The sequence below is a fragment of the Melanerpes formicivorus genome, unplaced genomic scaffold, assembly GCF_026170545.1.
Source record: "Melanerpes formicivorus ecotype bairdi unplaced genomic scaffold, bMelFor1.0.p_v2 SCAF_67, whole genome shotgun sequence".
Lineage (NCBI taxonomy): Eukaryota > Metazoa > Chordata > Aves > Piciformes > Picidae > Melanerpes > Melanerpes formicivorus.
The window spans coordinates 1,309,235-1,326,201 of NW_027142419.1; the positions used below are offsets into that span (position 1 = coordinate 1,309,235).

Below are 16,967 nucleotides of genomic sequence, written 5' to 3' on the forward strand. Positions count from 1 at the left end.
GCAGCCAGGTTGGGCTAAGCAGCTCTGGAGGAGCAGCCAGGGGTGAGCCAAGCAGCTCTGGAGGAGCAGCCAGGTTGGGCTAAGCAGCTCTGGAGGAGCAGCCAGGTTGGGCTAAGCAGCTCTGGAGGAGCAGCCAGGTTGGGCCAAGCAGCTCTGGAGGAGCAGCCAGGTTGGGCTAAGCAGCTCTGGAGGAGCAGCCAGGGGTGAGCCAAGCAGCTCTGGAGGAGCAGCCAGGTTGGGCCAAGCAGCTCTGGAGGAGCAGCCAGGGGTGAGCCAAGCAGCTCTAGAGGAGCAGCCAGGGGTGAGCCAGGCAGCTCTGGAGGAGCAGCCAGGTTGGGCCAAGCAGCTCTGGTGGAGCAGCCAGGGGTGAGCCAAGCAGCTCTGGAGGAGCAGCCAGGGGTGAGCCAAGCAGCTCTGGAGGAGCAGCCAGGGGTGAGCCAGGCAGCTCTGGAGGAGCAGCCAGGGGTGAGCCAAGCAGCTCTGGAGGAGCAGCCAGGGGTGAGCCAAGCAGCTGTGGAGGAGCAGCCAGGGGTGAGCCAAGCAGCTCTGGAGGAGCAGCCAGGGGTGAGCCAGGCAGCTCTGGAGGAGCAGCCAGGTTGGGCTAAGCAGCTCTGGAGGAGCAGCCAGGTTGGGCTAAGCAGCTCTGGAGGAGCAGCCAGGTTGGGCCAAGCAGCTCTGGTGGAGCAGCCAGGGGTGAGCCAAGCAGCTCTAGAGGAGCAGCCAGGGGTGAGCCAAGCAGCTCTGGAGGAGCAGCCAGGTTGGGCTAAGCAGCTCTGGAGGAGCAGCCAGGTTGGGCTAAGCAGCTCTGGAGGAGCAGCCAGGTTGGGCTAAGCAGCTCTGGAGGAGCAGCCAGGTTGGGCTAAGCAGCTCTAGAGGAGCAGCCAGGGGTGAGCCAAGCAGCTCTAGAGGAGCAGCCAGGGGTGAGCCAAGCAGCTCTAGAGGAGCAGCCAGGTTGGGCTAAGCAGCTCTGGAGGAGCAGCCAGGTTGGGCTAAGCAGCTCTGGAGGAGCAGCCAGGGGTGAGCCAAGCAGCTCTGGAGGAGCAGCCAGGTTGGGCTAAGCAGCTCTGGAGGAGCAGCCAGGGGTGAGCCAAGCAGCTCTGGAGGAGCAGCCAGGTTGGGCCAAGCAGCTCTGGTGGAGCAGCCAATTTTCTGATGCTCTGTGACCTCTGTGCTGGTGCTGAGCTCCCTCTGAGGCCAGGCTGGGTGAGGAGAAGCCATACCACAAGGACAGGGCAGGTTTCCTTCTCCTCTGCCCCTGCTCCTGAGCCCTTGAGACCTGTTTGGGATATTTCTGAGTGGTCTGTGGGTGGCTGCTGACTGCTCCCTCCCTTGCAGCAAACCAGCACCCTGCAGAACATGGCCAAGATGTCCGTGGGTGTCCGAGTCCATCGGCCCAGGGGAGGTGAGTGTGATGCCTGCACTGAGAGGGTCACAGGGTCCTGGAGTGCTTTGGGTTGGAAGAGACCTCTAAAGTCATCCAAATCCAAGCCTCAACCCAGCCCTGCTCAGGGCACCACCAAACCATGGCCCTCAGCACCACATCTCCAGGGCTTTGGAAGCCCTCCAGGGCTGGGGACTGCACCACTGCCCTGGGCAGCCTGGGCCAGGCCTGGGCAGCCCTCAAGGACAAGAAATTGTTCCCCATGGCCAACCTAAACCTCCCCTGGGGCAGCTTGAGGCCATTTCCTCTTGCCCTATCACTTATCCCTTGGGTGAAGAGCCCAACCCCCACCTGGCTCCAGCCTCCTCTCAGGCAGCTGTCAAGAGCCAGGTCTGCCCTCAGCCTCCTTCTCTCCATGCTCAACACCCCCAGCTCCCTCAGCTGCTCCTCCCCAGCCCTGTTCTGCAGACCCTTCCCCAACTCCCTTGCCCTTCTCTGGACCTGCTCCAGCCTCTCAATGTCCTTCTGGGAGTGAGGAGCCCAAAACTGAACCCAGCACTCAAGCTGTGGCCTCACCAGTGCTGAGCACAAGGACACAATCCCTGCCCTGCTCCTGCTGGCCACACCACTGCTGATCCAGGGCAGGCTGCTGGGGACCTTCTTGGCCACCTGGGCACTGCAGGCTCATCTTCAGCTGCTGCCAACCAACACCCCCAGGTGTTTCTCTGCTGGGCAGTTTCCAGCCCCTCTGCCCCCAGCCTGGAGCCTTCATGGGGTTGTTGTGACCCAGGAGCAGGACCCAGCCCTTGGCCTTGTTGAACCTCATCCCACTGGGCTCAGCCCATGGATCCAGCCTGGCCAGGGCCCTCTGTAGAGCCTCCAACCCTCCAGCAGAGTAGCTCCCTCTTGGTGTCAGCTGCAGACTGACTGAGGGTAGCTCAATCCCCTCAGCCACTGATGAAGATATCAAAAAGGCTCCAGCCTGAGCTCTGGGGAACAGCACTTGTGAGCAGGCACCAGCTGGAGTCAGCTCCATTCCCCACCACTCTTTTGGCCCAGCCAGCAGCCAGGTTTGCACCCAGCCAGGTTTATACCCAGCCAGGTTCTTGCCCAGCCAGGTTTTCCCCCAGCCAGGTTCTCACCCAGCCAGGTTTTCCCCCAGCCAGGTTCTCACCCAGCCAGGTTTTCACCCAGCCAGGTTCTCACCCAGCCAGGTTCTCACCCAGCCAGGTTCTTGCCCAGCCAGGTTTTCCCCCAGCCAGGTTCTCACCCAGCCAGGTTTTCCCCCAGCCAGGTTCTCACCCAGCCAGGTTCTCACCCAGCCAGGTTCTTACCCAGCCAGGTTCTCACCCAGCCAGGTTCTCACCCAGCCAGGTTTTCCCCCAGCCAGGTTCTCACCCAGCCAGGTTCTCACCCAGCCAGGTTCTCACCCAGCCAGGTTCTTACCCAGCCAGGTTCTCACCCAGCCAGGTTCTCACCCAGCCAGGTTCTCACCCAGCCAGGTTTTCCCCCAGCCAGGTTCTCACCCAGCCAGGTTCTCACCCAGCCAGGTTTGCACCCAGCCAGGTTCTCACCCAGCCAGGTTCTCACCCAGCCAGGTTCTCACCCAGCCAGGTTTTCCCCCAGCCAGGTTCTCACCCAGCCAGGTTCTCACCCAGCCAGGTTCTTACCCAGCCAGGTTTTCCCCCAGCCAGGTTCTTACCCAGCCAGGTTTTCCCCCAGCCAGGTTCTTACCCAGCCAGGTTCTTACCCAGCCAGATTCTCACCCAGCCAGGTTCTCACCCAGCCAGGTTTATACCCAGCCAGGTTCTCACCCAGCCAGGTTTACACCCAGCCAGGTTCTCACCCAGCCAGGTTTACACCCAGCCAGGTTCTCACCCAGCCAGGTTCTTACCCAGCCAGATTCTCACCCAGCCTGGTTCTTACCCAGCCAGGTTCTCACCCAGCCAGGTTTACACCCAGCCAGGTTCTCACCCAGCCAGGTTCTTACCCAGCCAGGTTTTCCCCCAGCCAGGTTCTCACCCAGCCAGGTTCTCACCCAGCCAGGTTTGCACCCAGCCAGGTTCTCACCCAGCCAGGTTCTCACCCAGCCAGGTTCTTACCCAGCCAGGTTTGCACCCAGCCAGGTTCTTACCCAGCCAGGTTTTCCCCCAGCCAGGTTCTTACCCAGCCAGGTTTACACCCAGCCAGATTCTCACCCAGCCAGGTTCTTACCCAGCCAGATTCTCACCCAGCCAGGTTCTTACCCAGCCAGGTTCTCACCCAGCCAGGTTTATACCCAGCCAGGTTCTCACCCAGCCAGGTTTACACCCAGCCAGGTTCTCACCCAGCCAGGTTTTCCCCCAGCCAGGTTCTTACCCAGCCAGGTTCTTACCCAGCCAGATTCTCACCCAGCCAGGTTTATACCCAGCCAGGTTCTCACCCAGCCAGGTTTACACCCAGCCAGGTTCTCACCCAGCCAGGTTTACACCCAGCCAGGTTCTCACCCAGCCAGGTTTACACCCAGCCAGGTTCTCACCCAGCCAGGTTTACACCCAGCCAGGTTCTCACCCAGCCAGGTTCTTACCCAGCCAGATTCTCACCCAGCCTGGTTCTTACCCAGCCAGGTTCTCACCCAGCCAGGTTCTTGCCCAGGCAGCTGAGCCAGGGGCTGCCAGTTTCTCCAGGAGAGCTGTTCCTGGCTCCAAGCTCTTTGTGCTGGTGCTGTGCTGACCTGGCTGAGCCTGGCCTTGCTGTTGTTTGCAGAGGAGCTGGTGGTGAGCTCTGTGGAGCTGGTGCCAGGGGACTGCATCATCCTGCCCGCGGACGGGACGCTGGTGCCCTGCGACGCTGCGCTGCTGACCGGGGAGTGCATGGTCAATGAGAGCATGCTGACAGGTGAGAGCTGCCCTGCCCTGCCCTGCCCTGCCCTGCCCTGCCCTGCCCTGCCCTGCTCTGCCCTGTCTAGCCCTGCCCTGCCCTGCCCTGCCCTGCCCTGCCCTGCCCTGCCCTGTCTAGCCCTGCCCTGCCCTGCCCTGCCCTGCCAGGCAGCCTGCACTGGGGGAGCCTCTCCAGAGCAGGGCCAGGAGGAGGAGCAGAGGGCTGGAGCTGCTCTGCTGTGAGCACAGCCTGAGGGAGTTGGGGTTGTGCAGGCTGGAGAGCAGAAGGCTCCCAGGAGACCTCATTGTGGCCTTCCAGGATCTGCAGGGGGCTCCAAGAAAGCTGGGGAGGGACTTTTGAGGGTGTCAGGGAGGGATAGGACTGGGGGGGATGGAGCAGAACTAGAAGTGGGGAGATTGAGATTGGCTGTGAGGAAGAAGTTGTTGCCCAGGAGGGTGGTGAGAGCCTGGCACAGGCTGCCCAGGGAGGTGGTGGAAGCCTCCTGCCTGGAGGTGTTTGCAGCCAGGCTGGAGGTGGCTGTGAGCAACCTGCTGTGGTGTGAGGTGTCCCTGCCCATGGCAGGGGGTTGGAGCTGGCTGAGCCTTGAGTTCCCTTCCAGCCCTGACACTTCTATGATTCTACCTCCAGAATCCCTTCCAACCATACCATTCTATGCTGGGGGGGGGAGGGGACAAGCCTCATGTCTCAGTGTCCTACAGCAGCCTCTTGCCAGCAGGCTGCTTGGATCCTGATCCCCCCCAGGGTGCTAAACCTCCCTCCATGATGTTCCTCACCGCAGGGGAGAGCGTGCCAGTGATGAAGACTCCTCTCCCTGCTGGCAGCCAGGCAGCCAGCACCATCTACTCCCCTGAGGAGCACAAGAGGCACACCTTGTTCTGTGGCACCCAGGTCATCCAGGCCAAGGCCTACGTGGGAGGAGAGGTGCTGGCCGTGGTGACCCGGACAGGTAAGGGACTGAGGCCCCCTCCCTGGAGGTGTCCAAGGCCAGGCAGGATGAGGCCCTGAGCAGCCTGGGCTGGTGGGAGGGGTCCCTGCCCACGGCAGGGCGTTGGAACTGGCTGAGCTTGAAGGTCCCTTCCAACCCAACCCGTTGTAGGCTTCCACGAGGGGACAGGCTGGGGTTGAGCCCTGTCCTTCACTCACAGCAGTGCCTTTGCTCATCTTCTGCCCCTCTCCTGCAGGGTTTTGCACTGCCAAAGGGGATCTCATCAGCTCCATCCTCTACCCCAAGCCTGTGAGCTTCAAGTTCTACAAGGATGCTGTGAAGTTTGTCCTGTTCCTTGCTGGCCTGGGTACGTCTGACCCTGGAGGCACAGCCAGGAGCAGCCACCCTCCCTCCTTCTCCTGCTTTGCCTCCTAACCAAGCTCCCTTCTGCCCCCCTGCACAGCTCTCGTTGGCACGCTCTACAGCATCCTCATCTTGGTCAGAAACCAGGTAGGGTTGGTGGAGCTGGAGGAGCCTCGAGCCCAGGCCGGCAGCGCCGCCGGCAGCGCCGCGGGGAGCCGGGGGAGGGCTGGCAGGATGCCCTCCCCTCTCCCTCCTCCCCTTCCAGGTCCCTGTGGGGCAAATCATCATCCGTGCCCTCGACCTCATCACCGTCATCGTGCCCCCAGCTCTGCCAGCTGCCATGACAGTGGGCACCATCTATGCCCAGAAGAGGCTGAAGCAGCAGGGCATCTTCTGCGTCAGCCCCCCCCGCATCAACCTCTGCGGCAAGGTCCGCCTGCTCTGCTTCGACAAGGTGGGTCCTGGCCAGCCACCAGGGCAGGCTGCCCAGGGAGGGTGTGGGTGCATGTTCCCTCCCTGGAGATGGTGAAGGGCTTGGGCAAGCTGGGCTGGTGGGAGGTGTCCCTGCCCATGGCAGGGGGGTTGGAACTGGATGATCTTGAAGGTCCCTCCCTGCCCAAACCGTTCTGTGGCTCCCTCAGCCCGTCATAGAATCATAGAATCAGTAAGGGTGGAAAAGACCTCAAAGATCAGCAAGTCCAAGCTGTCTCCCAACACCTCCTGACAACCAAACCATGGCTCCAAGTGCCACATCCAATCCCCTCTGGAACACCTCCAGGGATGGGGACTCCACCACCTCCCTGGGCAGCACATCCCAAAGGCTAGCAACTCTCTCTGGGAAGAACTTTCTCCTCACCTCCAGCCTAAACTTCCCCTGGCACAGCTTGAGACTGTGTCCTCTTGTTCTGGTGCTGCTTGCCTGGGAGAAGAGACCAACCCCCACCTGGCTACAACCTCTCTTCAGGGAGTTGTAAACAGCAAGAAGGTCTCCTCTGAGCCTCCTCCAGGCTGCAGGGTCAGGGAAGCCACTCAGCTTCTCCCCCCCAGCCTTGCTGCTGCTCTGTGTGTGCAGAGGCAGCTGGGTGAAGCAGTTTGGCAGCTGCCTGGTGCTGGATGGTGCTCAGCACGGTGCTGCTGGCAGTGCTCTGCACTGTGCCCCTTCTGTGCCCCTTTTGTGGCTGCTCCTTGGTGCCCTTCAGCAGCCTGGGCTAGGTAGGAACTGGATGAGCTTTGAGATCACAGAATGTTAGGGGCTGGAAGAGACCTCCAGAGATCAGCCAGGCCAAGCCCCCTCCCACAGCAGGGTCACCCAGGGCAGGGCACACAGGAACTCGTCCATGCAGGTCTTGAATACCTCCAGAGAGGGAGACTCCACAGCCCCCCTGGGCAGCCTGCTCCAGGGCTCTGCCACCCTCACAGGGAAATAATTCTTCCTCCTGTTTCCATGGCACTTCCTCTGCCTCAGCTTCCACCCCTGCCCCTGGTGCTGGCATTGGGCATCCCCCAGCAGAGCCTGGCTCCAGCCCCTGGGCACTCACCCTGCTCATCTTCATCCCCAGCAATGAGGTCACCCTCAGGCTCCTCCTCTCCAAGCTACAGAGCCCTCAGCTCCCTCAGGCTCTCCTCATGAGGATGATGTTCCACTGCCTTCAGCATTGTTGTGGCTCTCCTCTGGACTCTTTCAATCAGCTCCCTGAGGCCCTTCTTGAACTGAGGGCCCAGAACTGGACACTAGATTCCAGATGTGGCCTCAGCAGGGCAGAGTACAGAGGGAGGAGAACCTCTCTCAGGCTCCTGACCACAGCCCTTCTAATCCACCCCAGGATGCCCCTGGCCTTCCTGGCCACCAGAGCACACTGCTGGCTCATGGTCAACCTTCCATCCACCAGGACCCCCAGGTCCTTTTCCCCTTCACTGCTCTCCAGCAGCTCAGTCCCCAACCTATCCTGGTCCCTGGGGTTGTTCTTTCCCAGGTGCCAGACTCTCCCCTTGCAGCCCAAACCATTCCACGAACCTGTGGTGGTTTTCCATCTTGGTGGGGCTGGCCTGGACCCACCACCCTCTCTCCCTGCAGACAGGAACCCTGACAGAGGAAGGCCTGGATGTCTGGGGGGTGATGCCCCTGGAGAACGACCAGTTCCAGCCCCTTGTCCAGGAGCCGCGCTGCCTGCCCGCGGGGCCGCTGCTCTACTGCCTGGCCGCTTGCCACACGGTGGCGCTGCTGAGGGCGCAGCCCGTCGGGGACCCTGTGGACCTCAAGATGCTGGAGTCCACCGGCTGGGTAAGGCTGCTGAGGGGCAAAGCTGCAGGTGGCTCAAGAGGGAGGTGCCCCAGGTCTAGCTCTGCCAGGAGAAGGGAGGGGTGACAGGAGGATTTGTCATGGATAATTGAAGGTAATTGAGGATGTTTGTTAGAGCCTTATCTGAGAGCCTGTTGTACATGCCCAAAGTAGCTGATGTAAGACACTGCCAGAGCTGTACAGCTGATGTAACACACAGCCAGAGCTGTACAGCTGATGTAAGACATAGCCAGAGCTGCACAGCTGATGTAACACACAGCCAGAGCTGTATAGATGATGTGACACACAGCCAACACACAGCCAGAGCTGCACAGCTGATGTAGCACACAGCCAGAGCTGCAGAGCTGATGTAACACACAGCCAGAGCTGTACAGCTGATGTGACACACAGCCAGAGCTGCACAGCTGATGTAACACACAGCCAGAGCTGTATAGATGATGTGACACACAGCCAACACACAGCCAGAGCTGTACAGCTGATGTAACACACAGCCAGAGCTGCACAGCTGATGTAACACACAGCCAGAGCTGTACAGCTGATGTAACACACAGCCAGAGCTGCACAGCTGATGTAACACACAGCCAGAGCTGTATAGATGATGTGACACACAGCCAGAGCTGTATAGATGATGTGACACACAGCCAACACACAGCCAGAGCTGCACAGCTGATGTAACACACAGCCAGAGCTGCAGAGCTGATGTAAGACACAGCCAGAGCTGTACAGCTGATGAAGCACACAGCCAGAGCTGTACAGATGATGTGACACACAGCCAGACCTGCACAGCTGATGAAGCACACAGCCAGAGCTGCACAGATGATGTAACACACAGCCAGAGCTGTACAGCTGATGAAGCACACAGCCAGAGCTGCACAGCTGATGTGAGACACAGCCAGAGCTGCACAGCTGATGTAACACACAGCCAGAGCTGCACAGCTGATGGGACACACAGCCAGAGCTGCACAGATGATGTGAGACACAGCCAGAGATGTACAGCTGATGTGAGACACAGCCAGAGATGTACAGCTGATGTGAGACACAGCCAGAGCTGCACAGCTGATGAAGCACACAGCCAGAGCTCTGTCAGTCAGCTCATTCTAACACAACTGATACAATACAGAGTCATAACATAGAATCAATTGTCAGGGTTGGAAGGGAGCTCAAGGCTCAGCCAGCTCCAACCCCCTGCCATGGGCAGGGACACCTCACACCACAGCAGGTTGCTCACAGCCACATCCAGCCTGGCTGCAAACACCTCCAGGCAGGAGGCTTCCACCACCTCCCTGGGCAACCTGTGCCAGGCTCTCACCACCCTCCTGGGGAACAACTTCTTCCTCACATCCAGTCTTGGAGTTTGCAAGGCAGGGCTTGGGGATTGCAAGGCAGGGCTTGGGGTGTGCAAGGCAGGGCTTGGGGTGTGCAAGGCAGGGCTTGGGGTGTGCAAGGTAGGGCTTGGAGTTTACAAGGCAGGGTTTGGGGTTTGCAAGGCAGGGCTTGGGGGTTTGCAAGGCAGGGCTTGGGGATTGCAAGGCAGGGATTGGGGGTTTACAAGGCAGGGCTTGGGGGTTTGCAAGGCAGGGCTTTGCCAGCTCATCATCTGCCTTGGTTTCAGCATCTGGAGATGCTGGAGGAGGAGGAGGGTGAGCTGCCTGCCTTCCAGCAGTTTGGGACCAAGGTCCTGGCTGTGATGAAACCTCCGCCTGAAGAGGAACAGCCCCGAGACAGGGTAGGTGCCACAGAGCAGAGTGGTTCAGGTTCCCCATGTAGATCCATCCCTCTCAAGGGGCTGAGCTCCACAGCCCCTGCAGAGGTTGTACCTGCCAGGGAAGGCCCTGCCTGGCCCTGCCAGCCTCTCCCTCTGCTCCACAGAAGCACCAGCTGCCCCTGGGCATCCTGCGGCGCTTCCCCTTCTCCTCCTCCCTGCAGCGGATGAGCGTCGTGGTGAAGCTGCCTGGGGAAGCCCCAGCCCAGGTCTACGTCAAGGGTGCCCCAGAGATGGTGGCCAGCCTGTGCAGGAAGGAAACAGGTATGTGCTGGGCCTGCTGCTCCACCACCCAGCTGCATCCCTGCACCTCCTCCCTCAGGGGACTGCCCTTGGTGATGCTGCAGGGCAATCGCCAGAGGCTTTGGATTATAGAATCACAGAATGGTCAGGGCTGGAAGGGAGCTCAAGGCTCAGCCAGCTCCAGCCCCCTGCCATGGGCAGGGACACCTCACACCGCAGCAGGTTGCTCACAGCCACCTCCAGCCTGGCTGCAAACACCTCCAGGCAGGAGGCTTCCACCACCTCCCTGGGCAGCCTGTGCCAGGCTCTCACCACCCTCCTGGGGAACAACTTCTTCCTCACAGCCAATCTCAATCTCCCCACTTCTAGTGCTGCTCCATTCCCCCCAGTCCTATCCCTCCCTGACACCCTCAGAAGTCCCTCCCCAGCTTTCTTGGAGCCCCCTGCAGATCCTGGAAGGCCACAATGAGGTCTCCTGGGAGCCTTCTCCTCTCCAGCCTGCACAACCCCAACTCTCTCAGGCTGTGCTCACAGCAGAGCAGCTCCAGCCCTCTGCTCCTCCTCATGGCCCTTCTCTGGACACCTTCCAGCACCTCCAGATCCTTCCTGGCACAGAGGCTCCAGACCTGGCCCCAGAGCTCCAGCTGTGGTCTCAGCAGAGTGGAGCAGAAGGGGAGAATCCCCTCCCTTGACCTGCTGGCTGTGCTTCTCTTGCTCAAGTGATTAGCTCTGTGGTGGGGTGAAAATTCCCTCCCCAGCATTCACTTTGCCAGAGCAGCTCAGGTGGAAGCCAATGGAAGCTGTGTTTGCAAGCAGAGCTACAATCTGCAGAGGAATGCAAAGATTGAGTACAAAATATCCAACAGTTACAACAGTCACAGATATTTACAACCAATAAACAGCACCAGGAGCAGGGGAAGCTACTAGCTGCTCCCTCCCTGCCTCCCCCTGACCCCCCCTGTACAAAAGGGAGAAGAGAAAGGAGCAGAGGGATGGTCACAGAATCACAGAGTCACCAAGGTTGGAAGAGACCTCAAAGATCACCAAGTCCAACCTGTCAGCACAGACCTCATGACTAAACCATGGCTCCAAGTGCCACATCCAATCCCCTCTTGAACACCTCCAGGGATGGGGACTCCACCACCTCCCTGGGCAGCACATCCCAATGGCTAACAACTCTCTGTGAAGAACTTTCTCCTCATCTCCAACCTGAACCTCCTCTGGAACAGCTTGAGACTGTGTCCTCTTGTTCTGGGGCTGGCTGCCTGGGAGAAGAGCCCAACCCCCAGCTGGCTCCAACCTCCCTTCAGGGAGTTGCAGAGAGCAAGAAGGTCACCCCTGAGCCTCCTCTTCTCCAGGCTAAGCAACCCCAGCTCCCTCAGCCTCTCCTCCCAGGGCTGTGCCCCAGACCCCTCCCCAGCTTTCTTGCCCTTCTCTGGACACCTTCAAGTCTCTCAATGTCCTTCTTAAACTGAGGAGCCCAGAGCTGGACACAGGACTCCAGGTGTGGCCTAAGCAGTGCTGAGCACAGGGCACAAGGACTTCCCTGCTCCAGACTTAGCCCAAGCAACACAGCCAAGGTCAAGCAGAAGCAGGGCAGTATCTCCCAGAGGGAAGAAGGGAGAAGAGAGAGAAATTGCTTTGGGAACTAAATCTTGTGGTAGATCTCTCTCCAATGGGCTTGGTTAGAACCATCTTTATTTCCCTTTTTACACCCAGTAGTGATTTGTTTACATTTGTAGAATCACAGCATCAACCAGGTTGGAAAAGGCCTCAGAGCTCATCAAGTCCAACCTGTCACCTAATCCCTAACACCTCCTGAGTAACTGAACCATGGCTCCAAGTGCCACATCCAAGCCCCTCTTGAACACCTCCAGGGATGGGGACTCCACCACCTCCCTGGGCAGCACATCCCAATGGCCAATTCCTCTTTCTGGGAAGAACTTTCTCCTCACCTCCAGCCTAAACCTCCCCTGGCACAGCTTGAGACTGTGTCCTCTTGTTCTGTTAGAGTAGAGTGGAATGGACTGGAATGGAATGGAATGGAATGGAATAAGAATAGAATAGGATAGGATAGGATAGGATAGGATAGGATAGGATAGGATAGGATAGGATAGGATAGGATAGGATAGGATAGGATAGGATAGGATAGGATAGAATTAACCAGGTTGGAAAAGACCTCAGAGATCATCCAGTCCAACCTCTCCCCCAGCACCATCTGATCAACTAAACCATGGCACCAAGTGCCTCATGCAATCTCTTCCTAAACCCCTCCAGGGATGGGGACTCCACCACCTCCCTGGGCAGCACATTCCCATGGCCAATCTCTCTTGCTGGGAAGAATTCCTTCCTAACATCCAGCCTGAACCTCCCCTGGCACAGCTTGAGACTGTGTCCTCTTGTTCTGGGGCTGGGTGCATGCCTGGGAGAAGAGACCATCCCCCAGCTGGCTACAACCTCCCTTCAGGTAGTGGTAGAGAGCAAGAAGGTCCTCCCTGAGCCTCCTCTTCCCCAGCTGCTGCTTTCTGTTCAGGGTCTGTGAAACCATTTTAAAGGCACAGCCTGAGGCTACCACAGCTCCAACTGCCTCAAGGGGGGAAGGAAACAGGAGCCAGAGGACAGGGAAATGGGCTGGAGTCTGGTTGAGCAGCCAAAGTGCTGCAGGAGCTCGAGGCCTGGCTCCTCTCAGGTTCCTCTGGGATCTGTTTTGACCTCATTTTCCCTCCCCTGCCCGGCAGTGCCCGCGGACTTCTCCCAGATGCTTCGGCACTACACCGCCGATGGCTTCCGCGTCCTGGCTCTGGCCTCCAAAGCCCTGGGCACCAGCACCACCTTCGAGGAGGCTCTGCAGCTCCCCAGGTTGGTGCTGACAGCTTTGTTCCTCAGCCTCTTTGCTCCAAGACCTTCCACAGAGCAGTGCTCTGCAGGGAATGAAGCCCTGCCCCAGCCTAACGCTGCTCCCCGCGTGGATCCTCAGCTCTTTCAACCGCTTGCTCCTCTCTGCCTCGTCTCGAGGGTGGTGTTGAGCAACTCCTTGTATCCCCCATCAGGGACTCTGTGGAGATGAACCTGAGCTTCCTGGGCTTCCTTGTCATGAAAAATGTCCTCAAGCCAGAGTCTGCCCCTGTGATTCACCTCCTGAGGAAGGCCAACATCCGCCCGGTCATGGTGACAGGTGACCCCCGGGAGGGGAAGGGGGACACAAGGCCTGGGGAGGAGGCAGGGCATTGGGCAAGGGCTGACACTGTGATACTGAAGGGCTTCTCCACCAGCAAGTGGTGGCCTGAAGCAGCTGTGGGGCACAACAAGGGCTCCTGGACCCTGGTTTTGTGCATCCCTGTGGCTTGCTGCTGCTGCCTTGCTGCTGAGCTCGCAGCAGGCAGGATGTGGAAGTGTGCAGGCTGCTGCCTCAGGAACACACAGACCTGGAGGGGGTGTTGGACCATGAGACTGCTCAGGGTCTCACCACCCATCACAGAATCAGTGCATATTAGGGGCTGGAAGGGACCTCCAGAGATCATCCTGTCCACCCCCCCCCTGCCAGAGCAGGGTCACCCAGAGCAGCTCACACAAGAACACAGCCAGGCAGGTCTTGAATATCTCCAGAGAGGGAGACTCCACAGCCCCCCTGGGCAGCCTGCTCCAGGTTCTGTCAGCCTCACAGGGAAATAATTCTTCCTCCTGTTCCCATGGCACTTCCTCTGCCTCAGCTTCCACCACTGCCCCTTGTGCTGGCATTGGGCATCCCCCAGCAGAGCCTGGCTCCAGCCTCTGGGCACTCCCCCTGCACATCTTCATCCCCAGCAATGAGCTCTTGTGAGCACCCCAAAATGCACAGCAAGCAGGGGGGGCAGAAATCACCTTTGGGTGTTTTGCAGCAAGTGAAGGAGGTTTGGAGCTGCTGCCTTCCTTCATCGCAGGAAGGAAGTTTTGGAGCACACAGGGAAGGGAAGAGACCTCCAAGGTGGCTGGGGGAGGGAGGATGTGACAAGGTCTGACCCTCTCACCTCACTAATGACCTCATTGCTGTTGCTAAAGCTGTGCAGGGGGAGTGCCCAGGGGCTGGAGCCAGGCTCTGCTGGGGGATGCCCAATGCCAGCACAAGGGGCAGTGGTGGAAGCTGAGGCAGAGGAAGTGCCATGGAAACAGGAGGAAGAATTATTTCCCTGTGAGGCTGACAGAGCCCTGGAGCAGGCTGCCCAGGGGGTTGTGGAGTCTCCTCCTCTGGAGATATCCAAGACCTGCCTGAATGAGTTCCTGTGTGCCCTGCCCTGAGTGACCCTGCTGTGGCAGGGGGCTTGGCCTGGCTGATCTCTGGAGGTCCCTTCCAGCCCCTAACATTCTGTGATCTCAAAGCTCATCCAGCTCCTACCTAGCCCAGGCTGCTGGAGGGCACCAAGGAGCAGCCACAGAAGGGGCACAGTGCAGAGCACTGCCAGCAGCACCAGGCTGAGCACCATCCAGCACCAGGCAGCTGCCAAGCTGCTTCACCCAGCTGGATGAGTTCCTGTGTGCCCTGCCCTGGGTGGCCCTGCTCTGGCAGGGGGGTTGGACTGGATGAGCTTTCCAGGTCCCTTCCAGCCCCTGACACTCTTCTATGTGATGCTGTGTGTGGCTCTGTGTCATGCTCTCTGTGTGGCTCTGTGTCATGCTGTGTGTGTGGCTCTGTGTGATGCTGTGTGTGTGGCTCTGTGTGATGCTGTGTGTGTGGCTCTGTGTCATGCTGTGTGTGTGGCTCTGTGTGATGCTGTGTGTGTGGCTCTGTGTGATGCTGTGTGTGTGGTTCTGTGTCATGCTGTGTGTGTGGCTCTGTGTGATGCTGTGTGTGTGGCTCTGTGTGATGCTGTGTGTGTGGTTCTGTGTCATGCTGTGTGTGTGGCTCTGTGTGATGCTGTGTGTGTGGCTCTGTGTGATGCTGTGTGTGTGGCTCTGTGTGATGCTGTGTGTGTGGTTCTGTGTCATGCTGTGTGTGTGGCTCTGTGTGATGCTGTGTGTGTGGCTCTGTGTGATGCTGTGTGTGTGGTTCTGTGTCATGCTGTGTGTGTGGTTCTGTGTGATGCTGTGTGTGTGGCTCTGTGTGATGCTGTGTGTGTGGCTCTGTGTGATGCTGTGTGTGTGGCTCTGTGTGATGCTGTGTGTGTGGCTCTGTGTGATGCTGTGTGTGTGGTTCTGTGTCATGCTCTGTGTGTGGCTCTGTGTGATGCTGTGTGTGTGGCTCTGTGTCATGCTGTGTGTGTGGTTCTGTGTGATGCTGTGTGTGTGGCTCTGTGTCATGCTCTCTGTGTGGCTCTGTGTGATGCTGTGTGTGTGGCTCTGTGTCATGCTCTCTGTGTGGCTCTGTGTGATGCTGTGTGTGTGGCTCTGTGTCATGCTCTCTGTGTGGCTCTGTGTCATGCTGTGTGTGTGGCTCTGTGTCATGCTCTCTGTGTGGCTCTGTGTCATGCTCTCTGTGTGGCTCTGTGTGATGCTGTGTGTGTGGCTCTGTGTCATGCTCTCTGTGTGGCTCTGTGTGATGCTGTGTGTGTGGCTCTGTGTCATGCTCTCTGTGTGGTTCTGTGTCATGCTGTGTGTGTGGCTCTGTGTGATGCTGTGTGTGTGGCTCTGTGTCATGCTGTGTGTGTGGCTCTGTGTGATGCTGTGTGTGTGGCTCTGTGTGATGCTGTGTGTGTGGTTCTGTGTGATGCTCTCTGTGTGGCTCTGTGTGATGCTGTGTGTGTGGCTCTGTGTGATGCTGTGTGTGTGGCTCTGTGTGATGCTGTGTGTGTGGCTCTGTGTGATGCTGTGTGTGTGGTTCTGTGTGATGCTGTGTGTGTGGTTCTGTGTGATGCTGTGTGTGTGGTTCTGTGTGATGCTGTGTGTGTGGCTCTGTGTCATGCTGTGTGTGTGGCTCTGTGTCATGCTGTGTGTGTGGCTCTGTGTGATGCTCTGTGTGGTTCTGTGTGATGCTGTGTGTGTGGTTCTGTGTGATGCTGTGTGTGTGGCTCTGTGTGATGCTGTGTGTGTGGCTCTGTGTGATGCTGTGTGTGTGGCTCTGTGTGATGCTGTGTGTGTGGTTCTGTGTGATGCTGTGTGTGTGGCTCTGTGTGATGCTGTGTGTGTGGCTCTGTGTGATGCTGTGTGTGGCTCTGTGTGATGCTGTGTGTGTGGTTCTGTGTGATGCTGTGTGTGTGGCTCTGTGTGATGCTCTCTGTGTGGCTCTGTGTGATGCTGTGTGTGTGGCTCTGTGTGATGCTGTGTGTGTGGCTCTGTGTGATGCTCTCTGTGTGGCTCTGTGTGATGCTGTGTGTGTGGCTCTGTGTGATGCTGTGTGTGTGGTTCTGTGTCATGCTCTCTGTGTGGCTCTGTGTGATGCTGTGTGTGTGGCTCTGTGTGATGCTGTGTGTGTGGCTCTGTGTCATGCTCTCTGTGTGGCTCTGTGTGATGCTGTGTGTGTGGCTCTGTGTGATGCTGTGTGTGTGGCTCTGTGTCATGCTGTGTGTGTGGCTCTGTGTCATGCTGTGTGTGTGGCTCTGTGTCATGCTCTCTGTGTGGTTCTGTGTGATGCTGTGTGTGGCTCTGTGTGATGCTGTGTGTGTGGCTCTGTGTCATGCTCTCTGTGTGGTTCTGTGTCATGCTGTGTGTGTGGCTCTGTGTGATGCTGTGTGTGTGGCTCTGTGTCATGCTCTCTGTGTGGTTCTGTGTCATGCTGTGTGTGTGGCTCTGTGTGATGCTGTGTGTGTGGCTCTGTGTGATGCTGTGTGTGTGGCTCTGTGTCATGCTCTGTGTGTGGCTCTGTGTGATGCTGTGTGTGTGGCTCTGTGTCATGCTGTGTGTGTGGCTCTGTGTGATGCTCTCTGTGTGGTTCTGTGTGATGCTGTGTGTGTGGCTCTGTGTCATGCTGTGTGTGTGGCTCTGTGTCATGCTCTCTGTGTGGCTCTGTGTGATGCTGTGTGTGTGGCTCTGTGTGATGCTCTCTGTGTGGCTCTGTGTGATGCTGTGTGTGTGGCTCTGTGTGATGCTGTGTGTGTGGCTCTGTGTGATGCTGTGTGTGTGGCTCTGTGTGATGCTGTGTGTGTGGTTCTGTGTCATGCTGTGTGTGTGGCTCTGTGTCATGCTGTGTGTGTGGCTCTGTGTC

General features: G+C 58.4%; 1 protein-coding gene across 1 annotated transcript in view; it reads left to right on the forward strand.

Annotated features, from left to right (window-relative positions):
- The window catches only part of ATP13A2 (ATPase cation transporting 13A2), a 43,490-nt gene that overhangs the window by 12,130 nt on the left and 14,393 nt on the right, over positions 1-16,967 (forward strand). Inside the window, exons 10-20 of the mRNA XM_068162843.1 lie at positions 1,336-1,402; positions 4,127-4,258; positions 5,040-5,207; positions 5,443-5,553; positions 5,650-5,696; positions 5,815-6,003; positions 7,624-7,830; positions 9,461-9,574; positions 9,718-9,874; positions 12,592-12,712; positions 12,904-13,028. Of these exons, the coding sequence (XP_068018944.1) occupies positions 1,336-1,402; positions 4,127-4,258; positions 5,040-5,207; positions 5,443-5,553; positions 5,650-5,696; positions 5,815-6,003; positions 7,624-7,830; positions 9,461-9,574; positions 9,718-9,874; positions 12,592-12,712; positions 12,904-13,028 (1,438 nt within the window). The remainder of the gene's footprint in view (positions 1-1,335; positions 1,403-4,126; positions 4,259-5,039; positions 5,208-5,442; positions 5,554-5,649; positions 5,697-5,814; positions 6,004-7,623; positions 7,831-9,460; positions 9,575-9,717; positions 9,875-12,591; positions 12,713-12,903; positions 13,029-16,967) is intronic.